Source organism: Barbus barbus (assembly GCF_936440315.1).
Source record: "Barbus barbus genome assembly, chromosome: 28".
NCBI lineage: Eukaryota > Metazoa > Chordata > Actinopteri > Cypriniformes > Cyprinidae > Barbus > Barbus barbus.
This window is the reverse complement of record NC_136756.1, coordinates 7,218,291-7,241,229: the sequence shown is the minus strand read 5'-3', so window position 1 is coordinate 7,241,229 and position 22,939 is coordinate 7,218,291. Positions and strand designations below refer to the sequence as shown.

General features: G+C 36.0%; 1 protein-coding gene across 1 annotated transcript in view; it reads right to left on the bottom strand.

The window, feature by feature from the left end:
* The window catches only part of prkg1l (protein kinase cGMP-dependent 1, like), a gene marked incomplete at both ends in the record, with an annotated part of 27,534 nt that extends 4,826 nt beyond the window's left edge, over positions 1–22,708 (bottom strand). Inside the window, 15 exons of the mRNA XM_079382336.1 lie at positions 225–388; positions 511–652; positions 791–880; positions 1,504–1,643; positions 1,740–1,836; positions 1,941–2,009; positions 2,139–2,204; positions 2,540–2,625; positions 4,657–4,734; positions 7,037–7,100; positions 8,216–8,321; positions 19,194–19,307; positions 20,919–21,085; positions 21,180–21,297; positions 22,531–22,708. Of these exons, the coding sequence (XP_079238462.1) occupies positions 225–388; positions 511–652; positions 791–880; positions 1,504–1,643; positions 1,740–1,836; positions 1,941–2,009; positions 2,139–2,204; positions 2,540–2,625; positions 4,657–4,734; positions 7,037–7,100; positions 8,216–8,321; positions 19,194–19,307; positions 20,919–21,085; positions 21,180–21,297; positions 22,531–22,708 (1,679 nt within the window). The remainder of the gene's footprint in view (positions 1–224; positions 389–510; positions 653–790; positions 881–1,503; positions 1,644–1,739; positions 1,837–1,940; positions 2,010–2,138; positions 2,205–2,539; positions 2,626–4,656; positions 4,735–7,036; positions 7,101–8,215; positions 8,322–19,193; positions 19,308–20,918; positions 21,086–21,179; positions 21,298–22,530) is intronic.
* Positions 22,709–22,939: the final 231 nt, after the last annotated feature.

Sequence of the window (22,939 nt, the reverse complement as noted above, 5' to 3'; positions counted from 1 at the left end):
AACAAGCATGCTACAGATGATTTGACCATTACTATGTGTAAGAAAAGTTCCTTTAAATAACCCAGTGTGCAAGCTCTTTTTTGTTCCTTTTATTTGAAAATAAGCCAGAATATTACTTGATGCTTATAAGCCTACTGTAACACACTGTAAGAGCCTATAGAAAGTACTGCTTTTGCAAAATCACAAGAGAATTGATACAAGATGTAGGAAAAATAAACCCTCACCTGCCATTGAGTAATTCATACAGCAACATCCCTAGAGCCCAGAGATCTGCGGACAGACCGTGACCTTGATGCAGAATGACCTCTGGAGGCTGATAACCCACAGATCCACAGAAAGACCAGGCTCTGTGCAAAGAGCCCAGCTTCTTAGCACAACCAAACCCTGTCTGTTAGAGAGAGAGAGAGAGAGAGACACACAGCTGAAGTGTTATAACAGTACCCAATATGAATCATCACAATCAAGTGGTTACAGGCTGCCATCTGGTTTGAATTTGTATCTATTCAGCACCAGTTTAGCGTATCCTCGCTGGTCCAGGAGCACATTTTCAGGTTTCAGGTCTCTGTGAACAATGTCTTTGGTGTGTAGTACACTAAGAGCTTCCAGCACACACGCTGCATAGAAGTGAACTGTGTCTTCTTCCAGTGACCCCCTGAAAAAGCAAACCACATTAGTCAGCCATTGTCACTTTAGTACAGTTCAAAGAGATGATGTTCACTGTCGCATCGAGTCATGTTTTATTTCTGAAATTTTTTCAGTGTGTACGAAGAGATACTGAGACTGTATGTACCTCTCTCTCAGTAAATTCCACAGATCTCCACCTTCACAAGCCTCCATCAGCATATACAGGCACCGAGCATCTTTATACGTACAATGCAACCTGACCAAAAATATAAAACTTTGAAATTTAGAGCAAAACTCAACATTGCTATTGACACGTTAAAAAAATGTATTTCATTGGCAATTAATTGACAGGCTGATATGAAAGGGCAATATCCGTATTTTGGGAATAACATCCTGTTATTTATTTTTGATATTAACGTTTTTTTTTCTTTCAATCAGTATACAAACATTTGTCTTACGACTGTCATTTGTTTTCAGTTTTATGCCAACTTATGTCCTTCAACAAATGCCATTAAAAAAAAAATCTATCAGACAGAAAAAACTGCAGAGTTTAGCTACAACCCCAATTACACACCTGAAGCAGCCAACCCTGTTGAAAAAAACAGCATATACTGGTTAGGTATGTTTGGAAGCATTGTAACCTGTTCGAGCTGGTTTAAGCTGGTTTATGAGCTGGTTTAAACTGTTCATGTGCTGGTCCTAAGCTGGTTAGCTTCTGCTCAGGACCAATTAAGAACCAGCTTAAACCAACTCAAACCAGCTGCCATACTTCCCTATCCAGCATATGCTATCTTTTTTACAAAAGTAAATCAAGGTCTTCAGACTCACTAGAAACTTGAGAAGAGAATTGGACACCCCTGCCCTAGTGTATGTTCTGACCTTACTATAAATGGACTTTGGAGATCCATCAGGATGTGTTTCTCTGCAAGTATCCTCTCTCTTTGGCCTGGGCTCTGTATCGCCTGTTTTCTAATGGTCTTCAATGCAAACTTACAGTTGGAGTCGCTCTTCAAATGGACCTAATGACAAAAAACTTTGGCTGAATTATAATTACGTAGAATTTAAATCAAAACAAGCATAAACTGCAGGGCTAATACACATAGAACAGAACTCACGAGCTGAGTGTGACCATACTGTCCTTCTCCAAGATTACACAGCACCTGAAAACTGCTGAGAGACGTTTCACCAAACGCAGACCCATCTTCATCTGCCCTGTTTATTATATAGAGATCACAATGACCTTCATTAACATCACACTGGTTATGGTTCATTTATTTCAGTGAATAATGTAAAATATACAGACTTTTAAGTCTTACTTCGATCTGGCCTTGTTGCTAGGATTTTTTCTGGCATCGTCCAAGCCTCCAGTTACTTTTTTGAAAACCCTGGATTTAGACGGTGGAATATAGCCAAGGTCAGCTTTACAGCATTAGTTTGAATTAGTTATGTTTTTTCGCCCACTTTGCTGTTTCCATAGCATGAATGTCGGTTTATCCCTCACGGTGCACACTTACTCTCTATCTATGACCAGACATGCCACATTGCCTGCGGCAAGAGCGCTCATTGACCTCATGTCGTTTCTGGAGAGCAAAGGAACAGGTCTGAAATGTTAATGTTACATGATGCCTTCTGACTTGAATTTCAATGGTCCTCAGTGAAGTCACAAAGCACTCAGCATGCACATGTTTGCAGTTCTCTTATTTAGAGCTTGTGGGCAAGTTAGAAAAATGGTGCACAACCTACAACACATTACATAAGTGATATTATATATTCTCCTCTTTTGTTAATATGCATGGTTGTTGTGAGTTTCTCTGGTCCTACATAAATATGACCGGTCGTAGTTCTTGTGTTGGATAGGTAATGCGAGGTAAATCTCGGAGAGTGGTGCCCCCTGCTGGTGAGGGTTGAATCTTACCCTCTCTCTCCAAAACAATCTCCTCTGGTGAGGACAGACACCATCACACTCTCGTCACTGGCCGAGTGCTTCTCTAATATCTTCACCTATGAACAAAAGTATGCATACTGTTATGCTATTACTGTACTACAATCATCTTTCATACAACAAATAATTTATTATGCAGTCAATATCTTTGAATATTCATTTCCTACTTCCTACAGACAGGATGTACAGGACACTATAGTTAATTTATGTAAGTGAGGATAGCAAAATAAAGTGAACTGTGACATATTATATCCAAAAATTCTTCATACAGTGGACTACCAGTAAAATTGATAAAAATTTGGGACCAAAAGTTATTGAGACACTTTGACCTGACCATGCTTTTCTTTAATTGATAATGCAACCTTTTTACACCACAGACTGAACAAAATGAAGCATTGCTTGATAACTGGTTGACCTATGTGTACTTAAATTTAACAGCTGTTCAACCTAATTCATTACATACATTTCTTTCAAAGTTATCTGACATTCTCAAGATGAATTTGTTCTGACAGTTTAACTCTGAGTTCTTGAAATATTTTATTACCATTTTCTAAACTATAGTGAATAAACTGTGATAATGCTGAAGGCATCTGAATACATTTTGGTTTGATTGTGTACATATATATATATATATATATATATATATATTAGGGCTGTCAAAGTTAACGCGTTAACGCATGTGATTAATCTAAAAAATTTAACGCGTTAATATTTTTTTAATCATTTTCTTAAACTTAATAATTTTATAAAATGATTTTATATATTTTATAAAAGGTTTTGTTGATATTGTGAGTGCACACAAATAAAAGTAGACCCTTTACAGTTCCGGATGATGTATTACTCTTACGTTTATGAGCAAAAATTACGGCGTAAGTTGTTTCCATTGAAAAAAAATGCAATTGATTTCGCTGCTGCCTCCATGTGCTGCGCTTTAGCTTCCACTCTCCGCACAAACTACTGATGCAGCGCACATTTATCTAGGTTTAACGTTTAAACATTGTTATATGCTTGAACTGTTTTAGTATATCTATAGATTTTATTTTAGGCAAGTCGTGATGATTTGAGAAGGCTAAATTGATCAAACATGGCTATGATCACCCTGTCGGAGAAAAAAACGTATTTAACGAACAAAAAATGCTCCAAATGTTTTTCTAAATTAACTTAATAAAAAAAACGAAACAAAATATAAGCACTATGCCATTACATACAAAACTGAACTATTTTAATAGCAAAAAACAGTATAATCTGGTTTGGGAGAAGGGGGAACAAAGACGGGCTCGGGATGGACTCGGGCTGGTGATTCTGTCAAGCTCTCGGACACGGGCCAGGCTAGGGCCAAAATTTGAGATCCTAGCCACACCAACCCTAGACATCCCCCCAAAGCCCCCCGCGGGAGGGCCCAAGTGAATATGCTGTCCAGAGGGCCCAGAATCCGTAGCGGCGTCCCTGAGCATGATGCTAATGTTAGCTCTAATGCAGGTCCAATTCTTCTTCATAATGCATTTTATCATAATACTTCATGTAAGGTCGCAAGAAAATGTTTTGTTGTATTTATTTTTGAAATACTTTTGATAATAGTTGGGTAAATATGTACTGGGATTGAAGCGATGTGGCTTGGTAAATGTTTTATTGTCAGTATAAAGGCTGATAACGGCTGAATTAAAACAAAAGAATAATAAGGATTATGCCTCATACTTTGCGGAGGTGTGAATGGTTATGTTTCCTTAAATTAGTTTGTCATGCATTCCTTTATTTAACACATTTACAGGTAAATCCTAGTATTTTAAATTTGCGATTAATCGTGATTAATCACAGTCCAGTACTGTGATTAACGCGATTAAATGTTTTAATCGATTGACAGCACTAATATATATATATATATATATATATATATATATATATATATACACACACACACACAGTATACACAGACATATTTTATTAAACGGACGGACGGACGGACGGATAGACGGATAGACGGATAGATAGATAGATAGATAGATAGATAGATAGATAGATAGATAGATAGATAGATAGATAGATAGATAGATAGATAGATAGATAGATAGATAGATAGATGTCTTTCTCACCTGGCCTTGACTCAGAATGTACAGTTTGTCTCCTGGATTTCCGTTTCGCATGATATAATCACCATCACTGTAGTGAGACTACGACAAAGATGTACATGATATATGATTAGAGAAAAACATTACATTTACTGAATTTTTTTTTTATATAGTTTTGATTAGGAAAGGGATAGTTCACCCAAAAATTTAAATTCTGTCATTAATCTCTCGCCCTCATTTTGTTCCAAACCCATAAGACCTTCGTTCATCATCGTTCAGAGCTCTCTGACCCTCCCATAGACAGCAAGCATCCTTACACGATCAAGGTCCAGAAACACCAAGGAGATCATTAAAATAATCCATGTGACATCAGGGGTTCAATCATAATTTTACGAAGCTACGAGAACACTTTTTGTGTGCAAAGAAAACTAAAATAACAACTTCACGAGTATCATATACGTAAACAACAATGTTGGGCAAGCTACTTGGAAAATGAAGTGAGCTAAGCTAACAGTTACTCTTCTTTAAATGAAGCTTCACTACACTAAAGCTACAGCCCGGGGAAATGTAGCAAGCTAAGCTACAGCAACATGGCAAAAGTAGTTTACTACATCCAAGCTAATTCTATTGAACCAACATCATACTAAGTCAATGCTCTCTCAGTGATCAATAAAACTGTCAGTCAAGCAGATAGACAGGCATGTTCAGTTCAACTGTTTATTCAACAACTGTTCCAAACCAATTTGGCAACATAATCAGTATCAAATACAGGGATTGACCTCAAATTGTGACATAGGCTAAATACATTTTTATTGTTGGCCGGAAACCTCCTATTGGTAGTTGGTATTGTGGCTTTATTGTATACAGATACATTTATATAAATGCTAAAACTTCACAATAAGGTTCAGTAGTTAACATTAGTTAACTAGTGTAGTTAACATGAACTAAGAATGAACAATACTTCTGCAGCATTTATCTTAATGTTAATTTCAACATTTACTAATGCATTACTAAAATCAAAAGTTGTTTGTTAACATTTGTTAATGCACTGTGAACTATGAACTTCCAATGAACGACTGTATTTCCATTAACTAACACCACAAAGATTAATAAATACTGTAATAAATGTATTTTAATGTAATACTGTAATGAATATATTTTATACATTGTATGCTCATGTTAGATAATACATTAGCTAACATTAATGAAATCGTATTGTATAATGTTCCCATATAGATGTATAGGCCTACAGATAGGCTACGCTGCATGTGTCATTATATTAATAAACATTTAACCAAAATCAAGTTCAAATACAAAGCTTTTGACCAGCAAAGTTTTTTTTTTTTCCTGACTCGTGTCCAGTTTTCCCCAGTTTTCTGTCATTATGTGGGTGTTCAGGTTTTTTTCTGTTATTTGGCCAAAGTATCATATTATGAAAGATTTAGCACTTCGCACAAGCTATTTGGCTGTGACTTGACAACAAATGCTAGACTAAGGAACTCTCATTTTTTTGAGTAAAGAAACCGCTGTACTTATTCAATCAACAGTTCTTTATTTACCTTCAGACAGCAAACAAGCTGACATGCTCCAAAATGCACGCCGCACTTCATTGACGAGAGAGGCGGGAGGAATAATGAGGTTTGACAAGAGCCAATGGCTTTACGAGCTTTAGTGTCTGTGGCGTCACTTACTGATCCAGGATCAGTGATCCGTAGCAGTTATATTTCCGATTTGAGCTCGAGTTTCAGAATGCTTTCTTTGGATAATGTGACGTTAGCTTTTGTTGACGCTACTGCGCTACTTGATCAAAAAAAGAGCTTAGCTACTGAAAAGCTATTTGATTCAGAAAGCAGCGACGCTACCACCACGCTACTGAGAAATGTAGTTAAACTAGTAGCGACGCTTCTGCCCAACACCGGTAAACAACGCATGCAACGTATGTATGCGGATACGCTGTTTCCATTCAAATCAAAGCGCAAACAACGTAAACAATGTATCCGCATACATACATTGCATGCATTGTTTACGTATGGGATACTCTCCAAAATGGTGCTATAGGGTGACGCGGAGGAGACGAATTGTTAAATAAAGTTGTTATTTTTGTTTTGATCGTGTAAGGATCTTTGCTGTCTATGGGAGGGACAGAGAGCTCTCGGAATGCATCAAAAAAATCTAAATTTGTGTTCTGAAGCTGAACGGAGCTCTTACAGGTTTGGAACGACATGAGGGTGAGAAATTAATGACAGAATTTTCATTTTTGTGTGAACTATTCCTTTAATTGTTGCAAACACACTAACAAATGGTTTTGATCAAGCTTTAAGCAGCACTATGTTCAAGTTATGTTTATTGATCACATGCTGATCAGGAACAGCAGTGAAATATGATGATGTTCAGTCATACACACCTCCTCCAGTGAATCAGACACTTTCACGAGAACATCCTCTGGAAACACACAGAGCAGTGCCACACTAACAGACACAGACAAACGAGAGTCAGTGTATCAGTGTAAATCTCATTAGACTCCCTTACAGAGCTGCAGTGCTAAATTAATGTTTTTCAGAAACTAGCAAAGTGCAAATATGTTAAAACACACTTTACACACACACACACTGTATATATGTATATAAAGTGCCCTCCAAAAGTATTTCTCATCACATTTCAGGTCACGAGATGAACGTTTCTGTAGAGAAGATTCACACTTAATCTACATCCATCAAGCTCAATATTTCAGCTCTGTTAAAGAGGAAAATATCATAGTGATCAAATAATGTTCATGGCACAAATCTCAAGAATAATGTGTTGACCGTTTTAAGCCATTTTTTACAACCTATACTATTATTAAACCCCAAAACATTTTAAAGGTAACAGGGTTGACAACGGCATCTATGGCTGTTTATATCTATTATATGTATCAATGTCAAATCTAATGTGATAGAGTAAAATAATGTGATGCTTTGGGGACAAAATTGATAAATAGCATTTTATTGTAACAATTTAGTGTATTTGCAGGGGTATAACCACATATTTAGGATTGCATATTTATGAATCAGCCAATGAAAAACCTCTGTTGATCACTAAAAACAACAACAACAAAAAACCTGTTGAGCACTTATCTGAATTATGGGGACATTTTAATTCTAACCACAATTAAAATAAACATTAACTGAAAGAAAATTGATATCTTATATCTTTTCACGATATAGACATATTTTATTAAAACTTTATCTAAATTTAAAGTAAACTGAAAATGCAAAACTAAAAACTAATTCAAAATATATATTTTTAAAAATCTATAATAATACTGAAATGGTTCTAAAATAACAATGTGGTCGTTCCCTGTGTCTGTGGTGGTCTATGGTGGCCCTGACTTAAAGTTAAAAAATAAACAGTGACATTTTTCAAATCAATCAAACAAACAAATAAATAAATACATTTAATTAAAAAAACTATTTAAATAATACCTAAGCTGAAGGCAAGAATATGCATACATAAAAATATATTTCCTCATTTATTTATCAAATCTGTGAGGGACAAAAGTGTGTCTTATAAAGGCTTATATGAGTACGGTAATGGTGGCATTAACCTGCGCAGGAAGTGCAGAGACTGTGTGATAGCGATGAGGCCGTTCCTCTGCATGATCCTCTGAAACACCTGACCCTCCATCACCCACAGCCTGCTGTTCACCAGAGCTGCACACACACACACACACACACACACAGCAGAGTCTGAGAAGAACTGGATTTCCAACAGTCTGTGAACTCACGGCTCTTTGTTTTGGTGAAACACAATTACGTGATTTTTTCCTGATGTCTGTGAAGAAGAGAGATCAAAGGAGAGAGCGAGACAGTTCGGCATTGGTGGATAGACTTATAAAGACAGAAAGAGAAATTGATATGGACGGTATGAACTGTATAAGACAAGCAAGTGTGAGATCTCTGTGAAAAACAGCATAGACTTACATAGATTGAGGCTGATCTGCCATTCTGTTCACCAGCAAACATGATCTCTAAACTGTCATTAATATATTTAAGCTAACATGGGATAAATTAAATTTCCAGGGCAATATATGGGTTGCCAGGCAATGAAAATAATTAGTTTGTTTCTTATATCAGGTCCAAAGGCCCCTCTGACGTTTATATAACAGCTTACATAAACTAACCGATGTTTATAAAAACACTGGTCAGTTTTTACCGTGAGACCAATAATATTATATAAAACATTTAAAAAGAACAACATATACTCAAAATAGAAATCCTTTGTGAAAATAAACACTACTGTTCAAAGGTTTGGGGTCAGTATTTATTTATTTATTTTTTTACGTTTTTATTTTTGAAAGAATTATATTGTCAGAAAAGATTTCTATTTTGAATAAATGCTGTTCTTTTGAACTTTTTATCCATCAAAGAATCCAGAAAAAAAAGTATCGCAGGTTCCAAAAAATATTAAGCAGCACAACTATTTCCAACATCGATAATAAATCAGCATATTAGGATGATATCTGAAGGATCATGTAACACTGAAGAGTGTAGACTGGAGTAATGATGCTGAAAATTCAGCTTTGATCACAGGAATGAATTACATTTTAAAGTGTATTAAAAGAGAATTGTATGTATATTTGAGAAAAGTACTTAGTGTTTCAGGATTTCTGCCTCAGGTGACTCTAAAACACACTGAAAAAGTCTCCTCCTGAATAGTGAACTGCTTCTACCAAGTTACAATTTTTCTAAAAAAAATAGGGAAAAGCTGAAAATAGAGTTCATCCCAAACTCATTCTCGATCACTTCCTAAGACTCTCTTGCATTAGTAATGACACCGATTAATTGACTGTGCTGTCGTAGGGAAGATAAATGCTGCAATCTGTCTCCTCTGCTCTCCCCTGCTATATACCTCTCTCTTTTATCTCCTGTCCTTTCCTCAGCGGAATAGCCGAGAATTTGAGATGAATCATTACACAGAAAAAAAAATGCAGAACTGGACTAAACACAGATATGACTCAGACACTGAGATGCAATTTTTTTGGTCAATTTAAATTTTAGAAAGCATTGCAGAGTGACACAAACACACACACATAGTTGGATAAATAAATAAATATTTTTATGGATTTTTTCATCTTTTAGTGAAGGGCATGCCTCATGTGCTGTAAAACATCTGTCCACTGGGTTTTAATTAAAGGAAAACATTCAGTTTAACAATGTTTAATGGGGAAATATGGTAGTCTTCTCATGTTTTGATTCCTGACATCTTGTCGCAAGCATTTGTATTCAATTCGACCTGACTGTTAATCAACTTTTCAAGGTTTCCGCATTTTAGAAAAGCATAACAACGTAATTTTGTAATGTAAGAAGCAGAAAAAGCACTCACAACACGTGGGGATTTTAACGCTAGCATATTTTATATTAATACAGTTTCAAGGCCAGATCAAGCCAAAAAGGCTTGACGAGTGGGTATTGATTATTATTTTAATCATGCTTAACTAAATGATTGAAATGTCTATGATAAAGTCTGTAAAGGTGCCATTAATGTGTCCACTGGGTTTTAAGGAGATTGTTTCAAACATATTGCTAATAATGCAACGCTCTGAAATATAGTATCATATTATAATAATTTATATATTAATATTGTAATATTGTTGCAGTGCTCATCTGGTTGCTAAACCAATTAACTACAGTATAGGCAGGTCCCAAGAACATTTAAAAAGCACAAAGTGTCCAAATATCTTTTGTCTTCATTTTGAACAACATACTGTGTGTTATTTTATAATTCAAAACATTTTTTCCTCTCTTTCATTAAAATAAATGTCGCTTGATGTAATACGCTTCGCAGCTAACAGGGAATATTCTCAGAACATTGGCATGGTTCTATTAAATTTAGTAACAGACATTCTTCCAGTAACATTAATAGAATATTCATTCAAGGTTATTTGGTCTTTAATAATGTTCTCAAAACATTAGCACAGAAATATTTTTATCATTCATGAATTAATTTTTTTTTTTCTTCCTGATATATATATATATATATGTATATGTGACCACCCTGCTGCATAGAGTTTGTCTCATAAAAATATTTATTTCTATTTACATATTTACAATAAAAGAGGGCCGCTTGGGCAACCACTAACTCTTGTCTCTGTCTCTCTCATTCACTGTCAAGAGAGTACTACATATATATGCAGTGCTTGAAGTGGGTCGGTACACATCGTTACGCAGTACAGGCACTTCTATATTTTAGTCTTTAGAGTACCTGCACTTTTTTGTGTGTACTGGCACTTCTGACATGCTGCCGGTACTCAGAGTAAAATCGTTAGGGTCTGGGTGATTATGCTATATGATCCCATATATGATTAGAAATTATATAGAAACTATGTAAATCACACTACCCATGCGGGATCACCTCTCATCTCGACCAATCACGTGAATGAATGCAAGCAGAGTCGGTCTACTTCATTGTGTGCTGCGTGAGAGTATGTCAGGGGAGGTGCGCGGAGTAGTATTCTGGTATATATATATATATATATATACAGTATATATGTGCATATGTGTGTGTGTGTGTGTGTGTATATATAAAATGTAAAAAAAATAAAAAATAATTGTGTTAATCACAGTCATGGACTGTGATTAATCACGATTAATCGCAAATTTTAAATACTAGAATTTACCTGTAAATGTGTTAAATAAAGGAATGTATGACAAACTAATTTAAGGAAACATAACCATTCACATCTCCGCCAGGTATGAGACTTATTCTTTTGTTTTTATTCAGCCGTTATCAGCCTTTATGCTAGCAATAAAACGTTTACCAAGCCACATCGGTTCAATCCCAGTATACATTTACCCAACTATTATCAAAAGTATTTCTAAATAAATGCAACAAAACATTTTCTTGCGACCTTACATGAAGTATTATGATAAAATGCATTATGAAGAAGAATTGGACCTGCATTAGAGCTAACATTAGCATCATGCTACATAAGACAATTTATGAGATTAATAGTACACTTTTACTCAGAACTCACTTTAACCCATAAGAACCCGGACCAATTTCTCCTTATAGGAAAATTATGGGGCATATAAAACAAACCAAATGGACCACTTATAACATGTTTCTGCAGTTGTTTTTGAAATACAACCTCTCCTTGTGAAAGATCTGTAATGTTACATATATGTCACATTGGGCGTTTATGATACATTTTTCATGTTACATACAGTATATGTCACATTGGGCGTTTATTTCTAAATTGAAAAAAAAAAAACACATTTTGCTAAATAACTCTTTTTTTTCTGTTTATTTGCTTTTCCACAGCATATATCGAAATGATTACTTTTCTGGGAAGATAAAACAAAACCCATTTTCAGAAGTAATACAGTTTTTGTATTTTATTTGCTTTGCCACAACATATTTCAAAACCACATAACAGTGACCATTAAGTTTTACAACAACTATTTATAACATATCAAAATTCTACCTTTTGGTTTAACCAGAAATACATTTTTCGATTTTTTTTTCACAACTCGAAAATGTGCGAACTGAATAAAAATAAACAACTATCTCACATTGGAGATCAACATGTTAAACGTGCATGTAGATTTGTTCAAATATGGTTTGAAATGAGCAGCAGAAAATATATAACACTAAAATAGCTGAATCAGCTAAATTAATTGAGCAGCTCATTACCATTTTTCTTAAAGGGATAGTTCACCCAAAAATTTAAATTTGATATTTATCTGCTTACCGCAAGGGCATCCAAGATGTAGGTGACTTTGTTTCTTCAGTAGAACACAAACGAAGATTTTTAACTCAAACCGTTGCAGTCTGTCAGTAATAAAATATCAGTCAATGGTACTCCCGGCTTTGAGAGAAAATAAAACATACACAGACAAAACCAAATTAAACCCTGTGGCTCCTGACGATATCTGTGTGGCGGATCAGAGGTTAAAAAATATATAAATACTGTTCAGTTTCTTGCACAGACTGATCATTTTGTGTCTTTAGACCTCAATGTATCGTAACGAGCCGCAGGGTTTAATTTGGTTTTGTCTGTGTATGTTTTATTTTCTCTCAAAGCCGGGAGTACCATTGACTGATATTTAATGACTGACAGACTGCAACGGTTTGAGTTAAAAATCTTCGTTTGTGTTCTACTGAAGAAACAAAGTCACCTACATCTTGGATGCCCTGGGGGTAAGCAGATAAACATCAATTTTTCATTTTTGCGTGAACTATCCCTTTAATGTGACAAATATGTCACATCAAAATTCCACCTACTTTTATAAGGTTAATAGTCCGATATGACATATATGTCACCACAATATCTTTGTAACTTGTTTTATATCAATTTGTTCAAGAAATGTGTTAAATTCAGGTTAAGAGGTAAAATATTAGAATTGTTGCATGGGTTGAAACATACTTTTAGTAACAAAAACAAGCGTTTTAAAAATTGCTGACACTGCAACATGTGCTAACCAGACAGAACACCATTTTGGAAATGTAGCCATGGCAACAAAAAATGAACACATTGTCACATGACTGAACCTGGGTGTTCGTTATATGTTGCTTAGGGACTTCCTGAGTTGAAAGTGTGGGATAATGCTTTAAAAAGACCTTTCCAGATAATCACCATTGTTTGTGATACCCGCGTCACCGTGGGTTCTTATGGGTTAAACCACCATTGAGTGTTTGTAATAACTTCCTTTTGTGATCACATGTGTATATAGGCTACACTTTGTGCGGCCGCGGTACATTATAAAAGTAGGCCTAAAAAACGCAACCCACGGCTCTGTAATTTTTCCCGCGACTGTATTTTCAGAATAGCTCAACTGTGCAGGGAAACCGCGACCCTGGCAACACTGGTTCACTGTACCCTTATCACATACAGTATACACTCACCTAAAGGATTATTAGGAACACCATACTAATACTGTGTTTGACCCCCTTTCGCCTTCAGAACTGCCTTAATTCTACGTGGCATTGATTCAACAAGGTGCTGAAAGCATTCTTTAGAAATGTTGGCCCATATTGATAGGATAGCATCTTGCAGTTGATGGAGATTTGTGGGATGCACATCCAGGGCACGAAGCTCCCGTTCCACCACATCCCAAAGATGCTCTATTGGGTTGAGATCTGGTGACTGTGGGGGCCATTTTAGTACAGTGAACTCATTGTCATGTTCAAGAAACCAATTTGAAATGATTCGAGCTTTGTGACATGGTGCATTATCCTGCTGGAAGTAGCCATCAGAGGATGGGTACATGGTGGTCATAAAGGGATGGACATGGTCAGAAACAATGCTCAGGTTGGCCGTGGCATTTAAACGATGCCCAATTGGCACTAAGGGGCCTAAAGTGTGCCAAGAAAACATCTCCCACACCATTACACCACCACCAGCAGCCTGCACAGTGGTAACAAGGCATGATGGATCCATGTTCTCATTCTGTTTACGCCAAATTCTGACTCTACCATCTGAATGTCTCAACAGAAATCGAGACTCATCAGACCAGGCAACATTTTTCCAGTCTTCAACCGTCCAATTTTGGTGAACTCGTGCAAATTGTAGCCTCTTTTTCCTATTTGTAGTGGAGATGAGTGGTACCCGGTGGGGTCTTCTGCTGTTGTAGCCCATCCGCCTCAAGGTTGTGCGTGTTGTGGCTTCACAAATGCTTTGCTGCATACCTCGGTTGTAAAGAGTGGTTATTTCAGTCAAAGTTGCTCTTCTATCAGCTTGAATCAGTCGGCCCATTCTCCTCTGACCTCTAGCATCAACAAGGCATTTTCGCCCACAGGACTGCCGCATACGGGATGTTTTTCCCTTTTCACACCATTCTTTGTAAACCCTAGAAATGGTTGTGCGTGAAAATCCCAGTAACTGAGCAGATTGTGAAATACTCAGACCGGCCCGTCTGGCACCAACAACCATGCCACGCTCAAAATTGATTAAATCACCTTTCTTTCCCATTCTGACATTCAGTTTGGAGTTCAGGAGATTGTCTTGACCAGGACCACACCCCTAAATGCATTGAAGCAACTACCATGTGATTGGTTGATTAGATAATTGCATTAATGAGAAATTGAACAGGTGTTCCTAATAATCCTTTAGGTGAGTGTATATAAATATAGAGTATATATTTCAAAATTGTATTTCAACCATTAATTTTAATCTATGACATGGTCTTACTCAGTCAATATTAAAGATATCAAGGTTACAGTTTCACAGAATATAGGGTTAGGTATAAAACATTAAATCACACACAAAAAAAAGACTTTAGCTAGGTCTTCAGAGGCAAGGTCACATATATTTGTTAACTGGTTGATTTTTAGCTTTTTTAATGCAATGACAGGTTTACTTGTTTAAGTATGACTTTAATGCAACTGTAATATTGCCTTTCCATGAATATAATTAAGGTCAAAAAGCACATATTTTAAAATGCAAGTCACAGAATCTGAGATCTACAAGCAAATGAGGAAATTTTATCTTTTACTTAGACATATAGAGGCGATCAGGTTAGAGAGTAAGGATAAGAAAAGAAACAGAGCGATAAAAAAGAGGAGCAAAGTGAAAAAAGAAAGCAATTTCAAACTGTCACCAAGCACAAGACCTGAACAAAGCTGAAGAAAAGAGTTGGGGAAAGCTTGATCAGAGGCTTGAAATAAAGGGAAGAAACGGTCTGAAAGAGAGGCTGAGAGGGATAAAATAAAAGAGAACTGCGAAAGTGGAAAAGGACATCGACTGAAAGATGAAAACAATCAAGGCAGACATTCCCTGTAGAAGAAACGAAACATCTGGAAAATGATCCAACTTGATTAGATTCTCCATTCACTTTCAATTCATCTTTTTTAGCCTATTTGCTTTCTTTCAGACTTTATTCCTTGCTTTTTTTCATTCTATGTCTTGCCTCTATTAAAATGAATAGGTCAAGCTGATGCCCCTGTGGCTCAGGCTGGACTCAAGAGAGGATGTGAAATAAGCGAGAGAAAAGGTGTTGAGTGAGTCATAAATCAAAGCATGCTATAGGGGATAGACCTCAGAAATGAACGTTAATTCATCTATCTGACAAAGATATGCTCTTTAGGGCTGGAAAAAAGACATATAAAAGAAATATTTTCTTTACAGAAACCCACGTGTTTACATGCAATTAACATGTTTAGCATGTTCATTTAAAAAAATAATCTCACAATTACATGACTACTTATACCTTGCATTTTGATTTGTTTTTCATAATTGGGACTTTATTTCTCACAATTGTGACAATACATCTTGCAATATGACGTCATATCTTACTATGTGATTCCCACAATTGCGACTGTCTTTTGCAGTGCAACTATATATTTTGCAATTGCGACTTCCATTTCTAGTAATTGGGACTTTATATGATTGTAACTATATATAATTGTGATTTTTGTCTCGCAATGATATTTTCTTTTTCACAATTGCAACTTTATTTGTAGTAATTGTGACTATAACTCACAATGTCATTTTTGCAATGTAACTGTATATTGCAACTGTATCTCACAATTACAACTTTGTTTCACACTGTAACTATAACTAACTATAACTATAACACTGTAACTACTATTGCAACTTCATTTGTAGTAATAATTGTGACTTTGTATCTCACAATGTCACTTTATATCTTACAACTTCAGCATTGCTTCACATGCACTGTAATCATAACTGTGACTTTATACCTCACAATTCTGACTGTGTTTCGCATTGTAACTTTATATTTGACAATTGCAACTTTATTTGTAGTAACTGTAAATCTCGTAATGCCACTTTATATATCACAATTGTTGCATTGTGTTTTGCAATCTAACTGTATATTTCATAATTGCAACTTTATATCTCGTAATTACGACTTTTTACAATTGCAACTTTATATTTCACAATTGTTACTTTATTTGTAGTAATTTCAATTTTATGTCTCGCAGTGTCATCTCACATTTGCGACTTTGTATTTTGCAATGTTCTGTAACTGTATATGTCACAATTATAACTTTATTTGTAGTACTTGCGACTTTTTTTCTCGTAGTGTGATTTTATATCTCACATTTGTGACTTTGTCATTTATAATGTAACTGTATATTTCCCAATTGTAGCTTTATATCTCACAATTACGACTGTGTTTCACACTGAAAATTCTTTTGTACAAATAATTGCAACTTTATATCTCACAATTTTCCTTTACATTTTACGATTGCGGCACTGTGTTTTGCAAATTAACTGTATATTTCCCAGTTGCAACTTAATATCGTGCATTTTCAACTTTGCATTTTGCAATGTTCAGTAACTGTATATTATTCAATTGCGACTTTATTTGTAGTAATTGCAACTTCTTGCAAAGTCTCACATTGTCATTTAATATCTTACATTTTTGCTACTTTGTGTTTTACAGTGTAGCTATACTTTCCAATTGCAACTTTATATATCACAATTACAATTTTGTGGTTCACATTGCACTGTAACTTTTTTCTTGTAACAGCATTCAGTGGAAAATAGAGTAAGAATTTCATTGTACAGGGAAATGTGCATATGACAACAAAGGCTTTAAATCTTGAAACTTTATTTCACAATTCCCAACTTTATTTGTAGTAATGAATGAGACTTTATGACTCACGGTGTCCCTTTATTTTTTCCAATTATGGCATTGTGTTTTGCAATGTAACTGTATGTTTCACAGTTGCGACTTTATAGTAATTGCAACTTTATACCTTGTAATGTCACTTTATATTTCACAGTTGCAGCATTGTGTTTTGCAATGTAACTGTATATTTCACAAGTGCAACTGTACTGTATATCTCATAAATTACGACTTTCATATTTATAACTTTATATTTCACAATTGCAACTTTATTTATACAAATTGCGACTTTGTGTTTTGCAATGTAATGTTATTTCTTACAGTTACCTAGTTTTATTCTGAGGTAGAAATTAGATTCTTTAGGATACAGCTAAATTTTAATTTCAATGGAGGCATTTTTTTAAATTATATTTATTTTAACATATACATTACATTTTTAGTGTACAGCATCAGATGCAGCGATTGATAACTACAGATGTTTCTAAAGAAGACATCTTTTCTCAAAATACATCTAGTGTTGTAAGATCAGAAGGACCAACATAAAAGATAAAAAACTAACACATAAAGAGATTTCAAAATCACAACCAAATGGGTTTTGTAGATCTGTCCATTCAATATGCAGCATGTTTTGTGGACTCTAGTGTGGCGTGTTGTGGGCTGTGGATTTGTGTTATATGTGGATTTTCCTGATTCCTTTGATATTATATTCCATTGATCTCTCAGAACAGTTTCAGACTGGTGATGGTGGGCATACTCTGATTACCCAGACACGCTCAGAGCATCCCAAGTGGGATTAAACTGGAAAAAAACGTCAAATATCCTACTACACTCATTTTGTGAACATCGTAGTTGTGAGTGGCAAAATAATAATTTTCAATGAGATTTACTATCTCAGCAACAAGAATACTAACAACAGGAATAAATGCACAGCAAATAGAGACTTTTTAAGCTCTCCTTCTTCTGAGAAAAAGACCAAGACCTCAGTGATCTCACATCTTATTTAGAGTTTTCAAAGAGATCGCAGTGTCTCAAACTGTGCTCAGATTTGCCAAGACACCAAAGTCTGCAGGTATGCTTTCAAACATTCTTCCAAAACCAAATTATCAGATCTATACTATCTATACTATCAGCTCGGTACATTCAAAATACACTTAAGTACAAAACAAACAAAAATTGTGACTTTGTTGGTAGTAATAGCAAATTTACTAATAGCATTCAAACACGCCCCCACATGTCTACGTCACGGTGTGGAAATATTTGCGTAATGCCGCCTAAATGTTCACGCAAAGAAAGGCGGCGTGGTTTCAGTAACCGCAGTTAATGTTGATGCATCCGTGTCAGGGAGACGCTGTGTGTTTCTAGGCAAAAGCAAAAGCGCTTTGTTTGGCCTTCCAAACGTAGATGCATTTAGGAATCATTGGTTAAGATTTGTTTACAACAGAACAGCACAACCCAAATGTTCGAATTTGTGCAACGCATTATATGGACAACAGTTTCGTGAACCTAGTAGAGTACAAGGCTGGCAATGCCCGAAGGCTATTTCTAAAAAAAAACAAAAAAGGGTCAATTCTGACTTTGCTATGACAATCTGGTGCTTCTGAATCAGCGACTGTAAGTATGTTTTGTTATTAGTTCAAGTATTTGTTATTGACTGTTCAAATGCGAAGTTTTGCGCGTAACGCGTCGTGTGTGTGTGTGTGTGTGTGTGTGAGGGGAACATGTCAGCATATTCTGTTACACCAAATACACAAAATAATGATCTTTAAAAATGGCATCATATGACCCCTTTAATGAGGTTTCAGCGAAACACAATTTATAGTTACAGTAAATAAAAGTAAAAGATTCCATTAAGCCCTCTAAGCTATAAAAGAGTGAGCTCTGAGCAATACAGTTTTCCTCTTGTGTGTTTCTCTTTAGCTGACGTTTGATAAGGCATAAGATGAGCAAGTGTGTGTGTGTGTGTGTGGATGCACACATGTATGTCAATACCTGTGACAGTAGTGAAGCAGGTGTGGTTATGAATGAGGGCCAGTTCTTCAAACATCATCCCCGGCTCAATGATGTGCAGCCTCTGGCCAGCCCTGGATGCCTCCAGTTTTCCCTCTGTTAACACACAGACACAGACACACACACACACACACGTCATCTACAGCCCTCAAGGTTGGTGAGAATGACAGGTGTTGAGCGGCAGCGTGACTGTCACATAGACAGATGATCTGACCCGTCGCAGATTAGGCACGGAGATGCTCAGAGCCCAAACAATCTAGCACATCAGGACAAATACTGGCCTCCTTTAACAAATCACTGCTGGAATTAGCACAGCTCACGGACAGGTATTGATGAACACTTTAATGGATGGTAATAGATTTCACTCCTGCTCCTCTCTATCCTTTTATTTCACTTGCAACATGGGTGTTTAGACATGCACTGACATTTTAAAACTAATTTCGCCCCACATAACCAGCAGGAATGTTTTCTTTCTGTCTTTCCAGAAGCAGGTCAGTCTCACACTTCTCCTGCTACCTGCCTGGTCCTGCAAACACTATGGAAGGTGCATACTAATTAATGTGCCTCAGTTAGAGACAGGGACAGATTGAACAAGTGTCTAAAGTACACTTGTAATGTTAGTCAATATTTCTGGCACCAACAACATTTTTATGACTATTTTGCACCTTCTTTTTAAAGGATTAAACAGAATGTGTGTGTGTGTGTTTTGTTTGTTTGTTTTTGTTTTTTGGCTACTGTATCTTTCAGAATTCTGTGTGAAGTGACCTCTTTGCTGCTTGTTCTTGATTCAGCAATTTTTGTAAAGGTCGACTAACATATATGGATAATGAAAAATATAATTGAAACATTTCTTATTATTATTGATGTTGAAAACAGTTGTGCTGCTTCATATTTTGAGGAAACCATGATATACATTGTTTCAGTATTCGTTGAAAGTTAAAAACAACAACATTTATTTGAAATATATATAAAAAAACATAATTTTTTTTGTCTGTTTTGATCACTGCTGGATAAAAGTATGAATGTCTTTCAATGTAAATAAATAAATAAATAAATAAATCTTACTGACCCCAAGCTTTTGAACTCCCTCTAATAAATAAAGAGTGTCTGGATCTGCAATTTATTTAAATTTGACTCTGATTTTATATTTTATCACAAATTATTGTGTCACATATAACAGCTTTTGCAGAGAAGCTATTATTAATCATCAGGGAGGCAGAAAGTATGTTTGAGCTAAAACCAAACCCACCAAATGCTGTTATTCATTTCAAATGCAAAGAGGATGTTTACATAGAAGTCTTAAAAGCAGTAGCAAAATTATATTATATTATTGGATTAAAGGGATATAACTCCACTAATAGTCAGATGCGGCCATGATGATTGTGATTTATATGTAAACTGAATGTAAAGAGCTGAAGGGTAACTAGAAGCAAAAGACAAACAGTACCAAAACATAAGCACATCTCACTGCAAACCAGAGATAGTATTAAAGAGCCACAGAAATTAATTATTCACAATATGCCTGGAGGCATAACTGGACCTAGGCTAATAATGAGTGACTTTTGAGCAATGGGTTATAAAATACTCATGTAAGCACTGGGATCTGTGAATGTTCAGACATGCTCACAGATCAACATGCAGTATGAGTCCAAAGACAGCTTGTTCCATTCTGAGAAGTATCTCTTTCATTCTCCCGCTCTTCCTCACCTTCAACTATATATGCCTGGGTCCCATTATCCCCTTCCTGGACAACACTCACACCCTGTTTGAGCGTCAGGGGATAGGCAGAATCCGCCAAACACCGCATCTGATCCCTGTCTAGATATTTCATACACTCATTTTCTGCCAGAGCCGATTCTATCAGCCGCTGTGACCTGAAAGAAATAAAGACAGATAAAGAGTTACACTGGGGAAATGTAGCAGTATAGGCAACAAGGAAATGAGTTGAGATTTTAGGCAGGTTCTTACTCTTGACTCTTGCTGTGGCTGATTGGTGGGTTTTGTAAGACTAGTTTCGGCTCCAAGGTAACTGGTTCTGTTAGCAACGCTTTTCTCCTCACTCTCAGGGAAGAAGCACGTTGTTGACCTAAATGCAAATGAAATGTGTGTAAAAATGAATAATACAACGTTTTTATAAGATTAAAAAAGACTGGGTTGTTATCTCTGAACTCTGCACAGATTGCTGATGCATAATGCATATAAAAATAAAGTCAGATTTGCTTTGTCATAGATTATTATGATTGCACTAATGTGTTTCTGAACATTTAGAATTGTATTTATTTGAAACTCAAGATTTAAATATGTGCGCATGTGTGTGGACCCACGCAGCTCAGTGTTTGAACACTCAGAGGAGACAGATGGCCACAGTGCCAAAGAATAATAAGATAATTGTAACTATAGTGTAAGAGCTATAATTTGCATAATTAAAAATGTAGCACTAAATGCATGCATGATTGAGTATAGATCTTTTTATTCTGTAATGGTTTGCTCTGTTTTAGTATCGGACTGTCTTTAAGCATCTTTAAGAATAGGCGTTTCAGAATGTATACGTGTTTTACAGTGTAGGAACGTCTAATGGTCATTACATCGATATGTATCAGAAAAGTCAACGATAGTGTGGAGGGGCTAAAGTTGAGCTCAACTATACGCAAATGCAAAGTGATGCAGCATCCACCAATGCAAAAATGCCAACTGAGGCCGTGTTTACACTTGGAAATGAGATTTTGTTGGTGTTTCTGTCCACAAGTGGACGACAGTAAATACAGGTGTAAAATGTTTTGAGCTTGTCCACATTTGACTCTTTCACAGATAACTGAAAATTTACTTTTGGATGCATAATTTACTGCAATTACATGTAACAAGTGTAATTAAGTGTTCCAAACACGTGAACGAGCATGCAAAGTCTTATTTAAGTGTGAAACTCTCATTTTAGATGACACACAAGTTGCTGATTTGCAAAATGGAGGAAATACTAATCTATAATATGGATAATATAGCCTAATGTATATATCAGTGAGCGGAAAGCAAGTCTGTAACAAATGTTGTTAATCATTCAGTTGTCACAGTTTGACATTTAGTTGTGATAGGCTACTGTGTATGAATAATAAGTGATAGTAATGAATGTTTTTTATCATTTTAAATCAGACGTAGTTATTTTTGTTCAAATTTTGCTTTGTTTATGCTTCTTCCATGTTAGCCTAGTGGAATTTAAGTCCATTGTGTAAAAGTAAACGCTCCTTTAAAATCACATTTTAAAAGGGGAGAAAAAAATACTAGTCTAAATGTATTTCTGACAAATAGAATAAAGCGCTTTCTGTACCAGCTGCTGAGGCGCCAGGAGCGGAGAGCCGCAGACGGTCGAGTTCCCCCTGCAGGCGGCGGATCAGATCATCTTTAGCGTCCAGCTCCAGCTCCAGCTCGTCGATAAGAGCATCTCTCTGCCGTAACTCCTCAATCTTCAGCTGAAGTGCGAACTGAAGATCTCTGAGAGTCCCCATCGGTCCTGCATAAGGGGACACAGACAGGTACTGATGGACCTTTACCCAATTGTAAAGTGTGCGTCTGCGTTTAACGAAGTGAGATAACCAAACAAATTCAAAGGAAAGAAATTGAACTGAAGTTGCTCTGCAATTATTTAGAGAATCTCCAAAGCTCACCGACTGTAATATTAACAGTGCAACCAGCGCTGCATAATAATCCAAATAGAAGCCACAACAAAACCAATTTCG